General features: G+C 44.2%; 1 protein-coding gene across 1 annotated transcript in view; it reads right to left on the bottom strand.

The window, feature by feature from the left end:
- The window catches only part of skib (v-ski avian sarcoma viral oncogene homolog b), a 32,309-nt gene extending 16,583 nt beyond the window's left edge, over positions 1–15,726 (bottom strand). The window contains exon 1 of the mRNA XM_044170262.1: positions 14,265–15,726. Coding sequence (XP_044026197.1) covers positions 14,265–15,158 — 894 coding nt within the window. The 5' untranslated portion in view covers positions 15,159–15,726. The remainder of the gene's footprint in view (positions 1–14,264) is intronic.
- Positions 15,727–15,957: the final 231 nt, after the last annotated feature.

Raw genomic sequence — 15,957 nt, 5'->3', positions numbered from 1 at the left:
TCCTAAGAAAACAGGACATGTCTGCTAAACTGTAACTTAAGACAACAGTGAGCTAAGCCAGTTTCAGCTGCTGTCGAGCAGCTGTAAGTCTGTTAGCGTGTGTGGTTGCTCTCATTCTTACAAGGCTTTCAGAGGCTTCACCCTTGCAAAAACACAGAATCAAACAAAATTATCCTTTATTTGTTGCATATAAGGTCATTGCAAAGGGGCATGGGAGGCTGCCAACTTTTCTCTTTGCCTCTCCCGCACTCCCCGTCCACCTCGTAGTGAGCACAGAGGAGTATGCCGCAGGGAGGGGAGGCCCTACACAGGAACTCAATAATAACTTTCAGCAGTCTAGCCAGGAGGCTGGAAGCCCAGACTGCGGCTGTTCCGTCCTGTCCTCGTTCCTCCCTCTGCACAGCCCCACGCTCCTCCCTTCACCCCCCTCCTCCTGCTGGCCTGTGTCTGCTCCACAGGACTGATGCATTCTGCAGACAGGCCAGCGCTCTTAAAGAGACACAGGCCACATTTTTATCCCCTGAATCACTGCAGTGGACGGAACCACTAAAGCAAGAGCAGAGTCCCTCGTTTCGAGCCTCTCAATCAAGGGCCTGTGCTTTACTTCACTCCTTTTCTTAAAGCTCGAGACTCTGACATGATGCAAAATGTGAGTGAATAAACAGGCCGAAGTATGTTGAGAGGCTCTCAGTGAATCTCTGGCTGGAGTCTTTCACTGTGGCGGCCTTTGAAGGTGCCTTTGATGCTTTCTTTAAAGTTTGTCAAGTGCAATCAATGTTCCTGGCAATGAAAGTATATTTAATATCATTGTCATGATAATGTTTGGAGACACTCCAATAAACCTAATAATAAGGACTTTGGAATGACACTCCCACCACTGAGGGTGCTGCTATATAAATTGCCTCTGGTGTGACACCAGATTACACTGTGGTGTCCGCCTCAGAGGGTATCATAGAAACTAGGACTCCAAGTAACAATTATTTTTATACTCAACATTTCCATCACAATTTGCTAGAGCCCAAAGTGATTTCATCAAATGTCTTGTTTTGTCCAAAACCTCAAAATATTACAAGGAAAAGCAGCAAATCCTCACATTTTAGAATGTGGAAGCAATTCTCAAGCATTTCTCCTTGAAAAATGACCCTGAACGATTAATTGATTCTCAAAATAGTTACCAATAAATTTTCTATTGAATTGATTAATTGACTAATCTTTTCAGCTCTAATAGAAATCGGTTTTAATTCAGCATCCAATCCTGCTGGCTTTATCTGTACCAACCACACAACCTACAATAAGAAGTCAAAAGGTTGTCCTCCATGAGTAAAATGTTGCTGATACAATTTATACGTAATGAAGTCAGAAAACAGCCCGCAACACGAATCAGAACTTCACTATGTTACTGATTTTTCTGGTCTTAATAAGTGAAAATTCCTACCTTACACTTTCTATTCCAACAATTTTATGAGTTGAACAGAGCATGAGCCCCCTAAATAGCATGTGACTGAGCAGAGCAATGTTGAGCTCTATACCACAGCAAGGAAATTATAAAAAATTTATTAGAGTTGAGTGACACAGAAACCTAAAAGGGCGTGCCTGCCAAACACGCTCTCATTCTTTTGCTGTCAGCACTTTTCCTCTCTTCATATACAAACTGTGCAAAGCAGCAGAGGGTCGAAAAACCCAACCGAGACTGGCGAGAGAAAGAGGTCAATATAATTAATTTATAGAACAAACATATTGACTTTTACACTTATTTTTACTGATACACAACAAATGTATGTACATACAGGGACATGGAAGGTTAAAGTGGGTAATACAGAGCTCCTCAACCTTCTATTACCTAAATATTTTGAAGGGGCTAAAGGGTTAACACATCTCAGCTGCAGCATAACAAAAGATGAAATCTCTATGGGAGGTATCAGTGCCAGAGTCAGCACAGCAGCACAGTCCTCTGCAATGATAACCCCATTCTGGAAAACCTATAAGGCTGAGCATCCAGCTTCAGATGGACCAGACAGCTCCAGCTCAGGCTCTTAAAACTGGGAAAGAAATCTTCCAGCAGAACATAACTGAGACTCTCAAGAGTGTTTTCATCACAGAAATCTCCATGAGAATCTCACTGGCCTCAATCTCAAGTATTTTCTTAACAATGTTGTTATTCCCACTGTAAGTCAGATGTTCAAACAAAATAAAGCCACTACCTGACTATAGGGCTGTTCTGGACAAAAAGAGAGCCTGGATCTGTAGTCGTACAAAACAACTTACTGTTCGTTACTCTGTGGTGTGCAGGGTGCTTTGAGAGGGTGACGCATACCCAAACAACACCAAGCCATTGAATCACCAGTGTTTACGCAGCCACATAATTTTGCACCATCTGTAGGACTCAGGTCTGATCTTCTGCATAGCATAACTAGCTGATGGCAATGCAACAACAAGGGGACACACACTTGCTGAGCTACTGAAACACTTTTAAAATACAGCAAGCTCATTAAATCAAAACAAAGATCTCTTGCCCAGAATACATCTTTATTCACAGCAGTGACAACAGCTTCACGATGACATCCTCTCCTTTGCCCTCGAACTCTGAACCAACCGTCACCTCCTTCACTTTACAAGGCAGATGCAGGATGAAAAAGAAGGCAATGAACTTCTGACCTGTCATTCAGACTGCAGAGGAAGCTTTGCAGCTTGGGGGCAACCAGAGTCCACCATCCACTCTGTCTCTCCTTCTCTCAATGTCTCATCCTACCATCCCATAAACCCCCACCAAAAACCTCCTGTTCCCCCTTTTATGGCTGCCAGATGGTGGGGAGGCCTCCTTGCCTCTGGACTTGCCTCTCCAGTCTAGTAAAACCAGTTGACCTCAGCAACATAAAAACTGCTATTTATGAAAAGGCTTGGAACAAAACACACAAACATCCTGCCACTGAAACAACCAAATGCCATCTCATCTCCCAAAGAGCCCTTTTACAAGATGAGAGTAGGACAGCAGAGACACCAATAGATGTGTACCCCTGCACTGGGGTGGTGCTTAGGTCCAGATGTAGCGACTACACCCAGGTACATTTTTTTTTCCCTGTGTGAAGGGGTTTTATTTGCATGCCTTGGGTGTGAGCGCAGGACTTTGGCAGCATCTAAATTTCTCCCTGAGAAACGGAGAAGCAAAACAAACAGAGCAGTCTGCATTCAGGTCGAAGCTGAACCGCAGAACCACAGTCTGGCCTGCGGTTCACAACATACTGTTCCAGCACTGACTTCACCTAAAACAAACACTCTCAAGACCCATCCACCTCAGCCAGAGGGAGAGGAATCTGAAAAAAAGTTTAGACTTGAACTCCATTAACAAATCTCCTCTATCACACTACTTCTTCTACGGCTTCTCTGACCAATATTTTCACTGAGTGCTGGGCAAGCTCAAATGTTTTCACTCACTTGTCACTTATGTGGGAGTTTTTTGACTTTGACGGCATGCTCTGACCGAATCCAAGGTTTGTGTGCATGCAGAGTTGGGTGGAAAAGAAGGTTAAAAGGCCAAATGATCGCCTTGTTATAAAAGAGCAGTCCAATCAATGGCTTCCTTTTACTGCTAATCAATTTAAGTGATTATCTGTTCTTCTAATAACAACTTTCTTCCCCTTCTGCTCACCTCAGATGCCCCTCCTGCTTTCTTCTTCCTTTATTTGTTCTACCGGTTGGAATCTACCATTTATGTCCTGCAATTCAACCTGACCTCCAGGCAACCCCTGGCATGGCTGTCTAAGCCATTAAGGTAGCTGTGACTGTGGGTTATTAGTGTGATAAAAGTTTACTGTCCCTCCAGCCACTCTGCACGGCTGCTGTTTAACGCCTCTGAGAAACAAGTCTATGGGACCTTTCAAATAGCAGATTGGCCATGAGAGCATTTGGTCAGTAGGCCAGCACACAAATACACTTAAGAGTGAAATCTTTAAGTCAGACAAGCAATACAAACAGCCAGGGGAATAAAGGACAACAAACAGAATGTCCAAGTCAGGATGATGAATCAAACTAGAGCATCCCCTGCGTGTTGGCTTTGTGGAAATATGTAGACAAGAGGGCTTAGGGGGGTGGTGGTTGTCTGTGCTATGTTTTTTTCTGTGCGGCAGAAGTTGTGGGCAGCCAAGCTAACTGCAGCCTCAGCATTTCTCTCCATATTCTCCTGTTTCAAGCCAAGAGAGAGAACAAAGGCAGAGAGCTAAGCTGCTGCAGAGGTAATGAGGACAGAGGCATGCAGCACAGGAGTGTGTGCCCTCAATAACGAGTGCTGCTGCAGTCTATGATGGAGTCCTGTTGGACAGCAGGAATAAAAATCCTTGCAGCTGCTGCTAGCAGCCACTCTGCCTGTAGTCTACCCACAGACAGTAACTGACTGACTGCAGCCCACCCCTTTTTACACTGCAGCTCTGTCTACCACAAAATGGAAACCACAGTGTGACTGGAATTTGCTTGGAGACGCATTGGGATCCATGTAGTGAGACAGTAAAACTCCATTAAAACTGTTTATTCCATTGAGATACTTACAGCAATAAATTATCTAAGAGTGGCAAAATGTTTTAACTGTTTAAGTCATTGCAACCAGAAAAGTGGTTTCATTACATTACAGCAAAAAAGACGTAGTCAACGTGACAGAGCAATTAATTCATACAAAGACGGATACTAATAATGCACAGTCAAGAAATCAACTAAAATGTGTCAGATGGCAGAGCTGAGTTTTCACAAATGACACAAGCTCAGATTCCAGAGAATGACAAACACTGCGAGCTGTGGTGTGAAGTATTGGAAGAAGAATGGCACAGTAGGGCACAGAATAGAGGAAATCCACATTATTGCTAAAGGAGAATCCCAATTAAACTTGAGGACACACCCTTTATCCAGAGCGTCTGCCAAAGTCTATACCCGACTCTCCAGCTCACCAGTTGGAATCAATAATGTGATTAAGAGGGGAAAAAGTGTGTGAAGGGAGAAGGGAACTTGGAACAAAGCTAGAAAAACTCCAAAAGAAGAAACATGTCTTTCCGGACTTGGTTTTCATTATACACTTAATATCCTTCTGTAAGCCCAAACAATGCTTGGTCATTTTTTTGCAGTTTCAAAGCGTCATGAATGACGATGAAAACAATTTCATTACAGAAAACATCTAAAACCATGCATTATGGAAAAAAACATGTAAACATCCTACATGTTTAAAAAAGTAACTAATTACAGTAGTTACGTATCTAACGGGTAAATATATATATTCCAACATTATTTACCCCAAATGTCTTTAATTTTGAAGTTGAAGGCATTCCACAGAGAGGCTGTTTTGGCAGCTTTTGGCTGTAAAGCCGTGTCAGTGCTGGTCCATGCCAGCCCCACCCCATTAAGGCCGAACCCTGCACATCATGTGTTTCCACTTTACCGATAGGGTGGAAATGACCTCAACGCAGTAAAAGATGACAGGGGTGCTAGCGCTGTTCACCAGATGTGAGCAGAAAAAGAGAGAGAGAAAGAGGAGGCGGAGGAGGAAGGGGAGAGAAAACCATTCGCCTGAAGAATTTACTGCAAACCCCTGAGGAGCCCTGTGATTGAGGGTTCAAGTCGAGCTCCAGAGGTTCCTGGTGTATCTCAGCAGCACTCAGGGAGCACATACCCTCCTGGCCTGGCCAGACAGAGAACTGCACGCACACACACATACATGCAGTCATGCATGTACGCATACATCCCAAAACTGTCATTCCACTGCACCTGCTAGCAACACAAAAGCCACTTCCTCCCACTGTGTCCGGCCAAGCCTCTTTATCCCATTTAGTACAGCCTGCACCACAACAAAGGCAGAGAAATTAGGGAGCTGCGCTGATGATAGGGCGACTAATCTCTTTGGAGGGACTCATTATATCAGCAGCCCGTACAGTTCGGCAGCTGAAAGGGGTGAATTAAATATGGACATGCAGAGGTGGGCGTCTTTGTGAAGATGAGGGCACCAACAATGCCCTGCTATTACCTCTGGAATAATTAATACATTCCATATGGGACAGATGCCCAGACCAGACTATCAACTTTGCATTTGATTTAACACATTCAACTGATACAAGGTCACAAGTGAATTGATTATCTTCAAAATGTCAGTTTGTTTTATGTTATAGCCATATTACTTTGGCTTACTTCTATTCCTTCTATTCTCACGTGTGCATTGACGTGATAGTGAGCAGCTGTAACGAAAGAGTTTCCCCTTGGGGATCAATAAAGTATTTCTGATTCTGATTCTGATTTTCTAGATCAAAACTCATCATGTAATCTTCATATTTTTTTCTAAGCTTCTCTTGAGTAAGGGGCCTCATCAGATCATAAAAGGTCATATGACCTTTCACTAAAACAACATACTCCTGTGCAGCAGATTAAGTTGTTGGTGCCAAAAGGAGAGGTGATTACTTAGATTTAGATGACAATCTGAAAAGTATCTTGACCTTTTTTAAGATGATGTGGGTACTAGCTCTTCTCTTGACACTGCTTAAGACACAAGGCTTATAATAGTCCCCTCATTATAGGATAAAGGGTGGGCCTGCTCTATTTCAGGCCATGGCTGTCGGTGTCTGCGCTCGTCGACTGGCTGGAAATAAAGCCAGACGCTTGTCAACGGCACAAGCACAAGGGAGGCAGGCGGCCTGCTGGGCAGCTGGCACAGCGAGCACAGTGCGGGGCAACCCTGCAACTATCAGACACCTGCAAAAGGGGGGGGGGGGTCCCCAGTATGTGAGCAGCCGTGGTCCATCTGTACGCCTGTCCTTATGAATGTGGACCCTGCTATATTGATGCAGAGAGAAAGAGAGCAGAAAGTGAGAACAAGGCAGGCAGCTAACATTAACAAAAGCGGGGTGCATTTGCAGAGATACAGTACATTCTGCTTTTCGGTGAGGTAATAAACAAGACTAACAAGGTCAAAGAGGGAAAAAGGTCCACCTGACTGCATGATGCTGTGGCAAAGAGTGACCATGATGGATCCTGGGGTGACTGTAATACTGAATAAATAACTTTCCCCTGTCACTGCAATAGAGTCTGCTAGGACAGCTGTGCTGAATTCATTTGATACGGGTGCCTGCTGACAATGCTGCATTGCTCCATCTCTGCAAGAAAGCATGTCAAGCTGGTCTGAAGAGCACACAGGGGCTTGCAGCTTTTCACCAACGCTGAAGGATTGTTCTGCTATACAACCCAAAGTTGTGACCCCTGCGAAATGAAGCTAAGAGAAATAAACCGTTTGGAGGGTCGGCTCAGAGCTCTTACAGTACGTGCAGATTGTCAGAGAGAAGACACAGTGGTCTCAGATCAGATTTTGAGATGCAATGTCCTGGCGGCACAGCAGATACATGAGATGATAGGCGTCTGTAATGGCACACAGCAAAACATGAGAGAGCCGAAAAATGTAGGTCCCACTAATTTTTTCATTTAGCGGGCTCTTGAAAATCAAAAAAAGCCTGGAGTAGGAGATAGAGTATGGTTATGAGGTCATCCTGACAAAGTAGCACTACCTTACCATTTCTATCTATCTATCGATCTATCGATCTATCTATCTATCTATCTATCTATCTATCTATCTATCTATCTATCTATCTATCTATCTATCTATCTATCTATCTATCTATCTATCTATCTATCTATCTATCTATATCAAAGAAACACAGATAGATGAAGAGTTTTCATCTCTTCAAAACGAGACAATCACACCCCTGGAACAGTACAGTGATACATGTGCAGCGTATGTAGGCCAGTCTGAATACAGACTGATACAGCATGTGCTCACTACAGTGGAGGTGGAGATCTAAGTATAATGCAGTGTGAGGGGGAGTGCAGTAGGAGATCTCAGTGGAAGAGAGCCTGAGTCTGTGTGTGTGTCTGTGTGTGTGTGTGTGTGTGTGTCCTACAGGGTCGAGGAGGTGTCAAATGGAGGAGGTGAGTGATGGTGGCGGGGCAGAGGAGGTGTCAGACAAGGAGGTCTCAGTGATAAAGAGGGGAGCTTTATACAGTGCTGACCTGTGGGAGAAGTGTGTGTGAAGCAGAGTGGAGGAGGAGGAGTTGGAGACAGGAAAGCAGAGGCAGCAGGAGGAGGAGGAGGAGGAGAGACTCATCGAGTCACAGCGTGGAGGTCACAATGAAAGAGGATGGGCAGTGAATGGAGGAGGGTGAGGTCTCTGTACTGTAAGAGGTCTATGCACTGAGAGGTCCGTGCGTACATATGTGTGTGTGTTCTGGCACGCTTCTTTGAGCCCATCAGCCAGAGAGCACGAAATTCTTATTTAGCACAGGAAGAGCAGCTCTGCTTAGCAACCACAGCCGCCCTCCAATCACAAGCGTACGGAGCAGACTCCAACTGAGGATGAGTCCTTTCTGAGAGTGTGTGGAGTCTGACAGAGGCCTCTAAATGTTGAGGTACACACCTTCCCACACACACACACATACACAAAAACAGGTCTGTAATGCAAACTGTTTCTCCAGATTTGAGCTCTCATCTTTTATGTCACCAGCAGACAAAGACAAAAGTACATTCACACCCATCTGTGTCTCCTCGCTTCGCCGTCTCCTGAACTCAGTAGAGAATTCAAAGTTAATCTAAACCATCCTAATCCAAAATATTAATTATGCATATCCCAAAGAGCAAGGCAGTCGTGTAAATCCCTAAAACATTAATTCTCCTTTCCCGCATTAATTCTCCTTTTCTCCTTGAACCGATAGCAGCCCTGATTGGGATCTGCTAGCCATCAAAACAGGAGGCACGAACAAGATTTGGACCAAATGCTGTCTGAACACTGAGCAGTCTGTTTGCTTTAGCTGCGTGAGCTAATCCTTATGATAGCTTTGGAGGTGGTCGGTGGGCGGATTGTAGGCGAGAGCAGCATGCCGATTTGTCATATGGCACCAGCAGGGCCTACTTCTGCTCTGGCTGGAGCTCTATTAGCACTTCTCCAATGTGGTCTAACAGTTATGTAGCTTAGAGCTGCAGGTCGTTAAGGGGAGACAGAGAGAAAATTTAAGGGGATAAATATTGCAATCCTGCTCATGTCTCTGGCCTCTAAAGTCTCATCAGAAAAGCACTTGAACTGATATGTGCAATTGCACTGTTGGTTTCTCCATGTAACGTACTCTCTCTGCAGTATATCTAATTCATGCTCTAATTACAAAATTCCCGAGGGACTGGTTATAAATTGTGAGGATGCTTTGAGTGGGCCAGAGAAGGAGGAGGCTGACATTCAGTCTGTCTGAGTCTATCTGTGTTTCCTGAAGACGCTGTCCAGAGAAGATGACGGTTTTGATGTGCACTGTGGTCTCTGCATTCCAGGGGTTATGTAGGATTATAAGAGTTTAACCCCCTTAATGCAGCAGCTTAGTAGCTCACCCAGCAGCAGATGCAGACTCCAGGATTTCCTGTCTCTGCACCAGATGGGCCTGACTCTTAATCACAGAGCTGGAAATCAGGAGGTGATCGAGGAGGAATTGATGATGATTGTGGAATAACACTAACCAATACAGGCATCTGTTCTGCCACTAACGGACCGACTGACTGGCTTGTTGACTGTAGTCACAGCCAGTGCTCTTCTCCTCCCTCATCTCATCATCACTGATCAACACTAATCATCCTCCTCCCTCACTCCACGAGTTATACAAGAAGTCTTTCGCACATTATCACTGTGCTGTGTCATCGAGGTTTAGAGAGGAATGGAGAAAAACACTGTCCACATGAGATGATCAGAAACGGAGATGGGCAATACAGTGTATTGGAATAATACTGATATTGCAATACATGGGAGTAGATATATTCTGATATTCCAGAAATACTTCTGCATTTCTATGTGTATTTGTCTAGGCATATATATATATATATATATATATATATATATATATATATATATATATATATATATATATATATATATATATATATATTTTCCCCCTCTAATTAGTCTAATTAACCATGTATGCCTCTACCTGATTGACAACCATCATTAATGACTTTTCTCATAAATGTTGTGTGTAGATATTTTCTTAAAGCGACAACATTCATCCCAAACAAATAGCAGTGGAATGTAATTAAGTACATTTACTAAAGTACTTTACTTGAGTATTTCCATTATACTCATTATACATTTCAGAGGTCAATATTGTACTTTTTTATTCCACTGCAATTACTTGACAGCAGATTTTACATACAAAACATATGATCAGTTGAATAATATGATGCGTTGTTAAAGATTAACAATATACAGTATAATAATATAATTTCAACAGGGGCCACTGTCTGGCATTATGAGTACCTTTGCTTTTTACTACATTTTGATGTTAATATTTTTACTGAACTAAGATTTTAAATAGAGGACTTTTACTTGTAATGGCGAATTTTTACATTGTGGTATTGCTACTTTTGCTTAAGTAAAGGATATCGATATTTCTTCCACCACTGCAAACATATCAATTATCTTTATGGAGGAATTTGGACAAAAGTATTGTGATATATTGATTTTGTCAATAATGGCCAGCTCTGCTAAACATATCTAAACAAATAATAATAGTAACAAACAGTAATATGGTTAAAAGCATTTTCACATAATTAATAAGCATATTTTCCAATACTGATATATAGCATATAGAGTATGATTGCAAATGCATTCAAAATCACATATAAAATAATCAGTTTGATTGAACAGAAACTCATTTTGTTAGATTTTAATTACAACTTGCCTAGAATCTTTGATTAGAACAACACATATCTGTGGGAGAATGTCATGATAAGAAAATATAATTGCAAAATGATTCTGCTGAAAATCGATAAACAATAATATTGAACTATCGCCCGGCCCTATCTCTATCAGACATGCAGACACCACTACAGGCTCCAATCTGTCCTTGAGCAAATAACCAGGACACCAGTGACAATCTCGCAAGCGTGGATTTCCAACCCTGGGAGAGGCTGGAGGTTACAGACCTAGCCACAAAGCACCTAAAGAAACAAGGCACTAACAAAGAGAAATGGCTGCACTTCACAGCCTCTGAAAGCCTGGCCCTCAGACAAAGGAGGCGGCAGGTCTTTAGCACACATCACCCATGACAGAACCCCAGCTGACACCCTTTTAACATGGGGTCACCCCTGCCAGAATGGAGGCCACAACCCCTGGGAGCTCCTGACACCCCTTTGCCTCGACACCCCGTCCCTGCTTTGGCCAAAACACTCTATCCAGCAGTCACTGCAAAGACGAAGTGATGGTCTTCTGAGGGGGGGCTGGTCAGTGGGGAGTTGGGTGCTGGTGGTGAGGGGGTAGTTAGAAGAAGGCAAATTAAATACAAGCAACAAACTACCAAAAACATGAATTTGCTGCACCAGGAGTGAGATATAGAAATATGCTAACTCTGAACCAAATACGACTGTGATGTGGTGATGTGGGTGGGTTGGGTCTTATAGCTGACTGGGTCAACGCTGGGCAGACAGGCCCATCAAGGACCAAAGAGACGCACCATGTCAGCTTTCAGCGCTTCCCAGAGGTCAGCAGACAGATGGGAATGGAAATGAGCCGGCAGAGAGCTCATTTTAATCTGGCCCTGCACAGCTGATCCAGTCATTACACTAGCCTGTAAACATGCAAACACACACACATACTCGCTATACATAAAGACACCCACATACAAGTGCAGACAAACACAGTTACCTAATAGAGAAAGAGGTATTTTTCATTCATTCATTCACTTTTAATAACAGCTAATACCTGAGAACACACAACCCTTTACCCTTCGACACACACGACTGGTTTGCTCCAGGTTTGAGGCTAATTTCATCGAGTGAGGAGAACAATGGGATGAGAAATGGCATAAATTGGCCTCAGTTGGATGGCTTTAATATCCATTCCATTAAGGAGGGTCCCCACAATTCTCCAGAGCCTCCGTTTACTCTCCACTCAGTCAGATGATTGATCGCATTGCCCACACTTCTTAGGGATTTGTTTTCCTTTTTTCCTTTTGTTATTATATATTTTTTTTTACAGTTAATGCTCAGAAGTATTTGACTTTGCAGGGGAAAAAGTTTTTGCAATTCAAATCCTCTTTCTTGAAGATTTTCATACTAATCAGAAAAGTTAACATTTGAATTATTACACGCAAGGTTCAACACAGTTGAACAAGTCATTTGCATTGGACTTAAAATTCAAGTTTCCATGAAATTTAAATTTTTTGGAAGTGTGTCAGCAAAACAATCATCCATGATCTGAAACAAAGAGCCTGTAAGCATCACAAAATGGTGATGTTTTATTGGAAGCTGCAATTGAGAGTAATTTTTGTTATCTGTCCACTGTATATCCCTCCATCCTTTATCAGACAGCCATCTGGTCAGTGGACTGGACACAAGGGCATGCGATTGGATGGTGTGAAAAGAATGGGGGGAGGTTTTGTCAGTGTCTTTGGGGAAAGGTCAGGGGTTACGGCCCTTTGACAACACATGTCAAGGCCTGGCTCACACACACCCTGCATCTTCTGAATGAGAGAGTCTGCAGCCTCCTCTCAGCAATCTGCCCTCATCTGCACATTAAGCAAAGGGCTAAATGACCAAATGCTGGATTTGATGCGAAACAGACTCAATGGTTCACCAGTATCGTTCCCTCCGCAGATCTGGCTTCTGCTTTTGTGAGGAGGTTGCAAAAATGACACTTCGCTTTCTACATTCATAGCCTAGCAATTTAATAAAAATTAAAAAAAACAACTGGAAAAATTCTAAATCACACTTAAATCTCTCTGCAAACTGCAAACTATTCCAAAGAATCTTCTCAGCAGTTAGCTGCACCAGCCACCACGTACAGTGGATGAGGTGGGAGTCTAGACGGATGATACAGGCAGAGGAGGTAACCTTCGAGGCTCTCTCTTATTAATAAAACACTCTGACATCAAAGGGAGGCTGAGGCAGACTGATAACATTGAGTTTTTGTTTCATGGGTAAGACGAGCCAAGGATCTGCTAGTCCCCATCCGGCCTTTCAGCAGCTTGGCCTGTCAGGCTGATGTATGGGAGAGCACCAGTGTGCAGCTCCCCGAGGACCAGGCCTGTCTGCTAACTGGGACACGACTGACAGTGAACCACAGCAAACATGCACTGCCCCGTCTGCCACGCTCCCTCCATGATGCTCAGCCCCTGAGTATATCACACACACTGTAAGACTGTCAACGAAAAAATATACAACTCACAGGTGATACATCAAGACCTGCTGACTGCAGTTAGGAAGAAATTAGCCACAGGTGCAAGACTTTTTTGTACAGACAGATTTTGTCAGGAGTCTGTGTCCAACTTGTGGGAAAACATGATATAAATCAGCTTGGGAACCTGTGTGCTGCAATCAGGACCTTAGCGTGAATATTTCTAAATTGAGAACCAAAACACAAAAGATGTAAATCAACATAACCTCATCTTTCCTATGACTGATAACCTTCCTCCTGTCGTTATTTCATGTTTCTATAAGCCAACAACATTTTAGTTTAGGAGTAATTTTTAAAGGGACTACTGAGGTTTCCCTGTGAGACATCTCCTGGCTCCTGCTCAGACTGGAGCAGCACCATGGTGATGCATACAGAGATGTCCACTCATTAGCAGAGTCCCACACAACAGCTGCTCTGTGACGAAGGAACAGCCACCTCTTCTCCCAGGCCTATGTCCATACTAAACATCTCTGACCCATGCAAGGAACCGGGACACACACACACACACACACACACACACTCATATCTTATCCCAAACCTCATTAAACTCGTATCCCCTTCCCCACCTCTGGCACCATTATAGGCTCCCCTGCCCCCCTCTGCCCTCTCACACTAATAAAATATATCATCGGGACTCCATTTATCATAATGCAGATGCCCTTGGGTAACCCTGGGGGATGGGGTGGGGTTTGAGGATGGGAAGGACGCTCTGGGGTTTTCAGCTGATGGTTAGATGCTTCATTGTCACCTCTTTCAGACATATATGAGGTGAATGAGGTTTATATGAGGTGTTTCACAGTAGAGGGGACAGACACAGAAAGATGCGATGTGACTTGCATAATAACTCGGGGGGCTAAATGAGACTGGCAACACTTGGAAAAGATACAAACAATCAATCAAAAAAGACAGAGACAGGCCTAATGAGAAGTCTCCTCAAAATGAACGTTAATGAATGCAGATGCTGTCGTAGGCCCGAGGCTGTTGACATATCCACAGATAAATAAAACACCTCAAAGACATTAACCAGGCGAAACAGAACAGACTTACTCTGCATGATATACGGGACCGCTTGCCCGTCAGATCATATTTTCCTTTTAACTCTTTAAGCAGCTGCTCCAGGTGACTCTTCTCTTCTTTTCCGGTGTAGTCCGGGTCTAAGAGCACATAAGCCCGCCAGTTGGCGGAGTCGAATCCCCAGTGGACTGTCCGGTTCTCGAGTCTCTTGTGACTGTGGACCACAAACTTGTGAGGTGGGAACATAAGTCTGCAGTCCATGCACTGGATGCAGGCGGCACTCGGGCCGGTGTACAGTTCCGGGACAAACAAGCCTTTACACCGTCCGAAACATTCATGATAGACTTTAAAGCTCTTCTCGGTTCGCTCCAACTCCAGGGAGCCTAACTCCTTGTTGCAGTGAGGAGGGTAAGTACCGCCGTAGATTAGAGCGTTGCAGAGGCGCTCAGCATCCGTCTGAGTGATCAACCCACAGGACGGAGCCGAGAAGGGCAGGATACCCACCACTTTGAGGATCTCCAGCTGGTCCGCCGTGCACCTGGAGCAGTAGATGTGCAGGTCGTCGCACACCGAGTTGATCTGCTGGAGGGAAAAATCTCTCAGGACGCTGTTGAGGATCTGCGGCAGGCAGAGACGCTTCTCGCCGCCGACCACGAAGCAGGAGATAGGCTCCCGCTCTAGGACCGTCTCGCACCTCTCCGTGGAGCGGTCGGACGGGATGAAAAGTGGACCGGACATTACTGGAGGTGTCTGGGTCGGCAGGGTGAGCATCATCTCTGCGGATTTTCCATCTTTACCGAAGAGTGAGTCCTGGTGCCACCGAGCGGAGAACGCCGCCGGTCCGCCGAGAGAGCGCATGGAACTCAGATGAAACTGCTTCAGAGTTTGCTGAAGTCCGGGATGGGGCTGAAAGCTCGTGCCCTCCATGTTGTTACCGGTTAGAAAAGAGATTTCAAAGCTCAAAATGAAAGCTGAAATTGACTTATCGGATCGGGCGTCCTCAGCATCCGGCTACACGCTCAATAACGCGCATTTCCATGTCACCCGAGAAGCTTCCCAGCGCGCCCATTCAGAAAACCGACGGCTGCTGAATTCACAGGGGCTGTTCTTGTAAGCAGACACAATTAAAGTCGACAACTCCCAGACTCAAAACTCGTATTATCCAACGCACAATCACCGGGTTCTGTGTTTCTATGCTCTCCTGCGGTTTTACGCACTCCTAATGTGCGCTCGAAATATGCCTCGTCTGCTCAGTCTGGCGTACTCTCAGTCTGTCTCCCCACTCAATGTGTGAGTCTCTCTCTCTCTCTCTCTCTCTCGCCTCTCTCTCTCTCTCTCTCTCTCTCTCTCTCTCTCTCTCTCTCTCTCGCCCTCTCTGTTTGTTTGTGTCTGGTTCAGTCATTGAATCCCAGCCAGGAATGTGACTGACTCCCCGGGCTGGCTCTTCCCTCAGCCAGCTGTTCCTCCCTCTGCTACATGGCAGCTGCACATTAAAAAAAGAAAAAAGAAAAATATCCCTCTGAACCATGGGGAGGGTGGAGCTTACGAAAATATAGTTGATATTGGAAATATATAAATAAACTTTATTACTTCAAACCTTTGAGCCTTGCGGATCAGCATTTTTGTCTTTCTTTAGAAACTTGTTTGAACATGTAAATTTAAAATGAGATGATGTAGAATATACTGTATGATTTTATATTTGCTAATGAAGGTCAACATGAAACAG

Source organism: Siniperca chuatsi, linkage group LG2 (assembly GCF_020085105.1).
Source record: "Siniperca chuatsi isolate FFG_IHB_CAS linkage group LG2, ASM2008510v1, whole genome shotgun sequence".
In the NCBI taxonomy this organism is placed as follows: domain Eukaryota; kingdom Metazoa; phylum Chordata; class Actinopteri; order Centrarchiformes; family Sinipercidae; genus Siniperca; species Siniperca chuatsi.
This window is presented reverse-complemented; position numbering and strand designations above follow the sequence as displayed.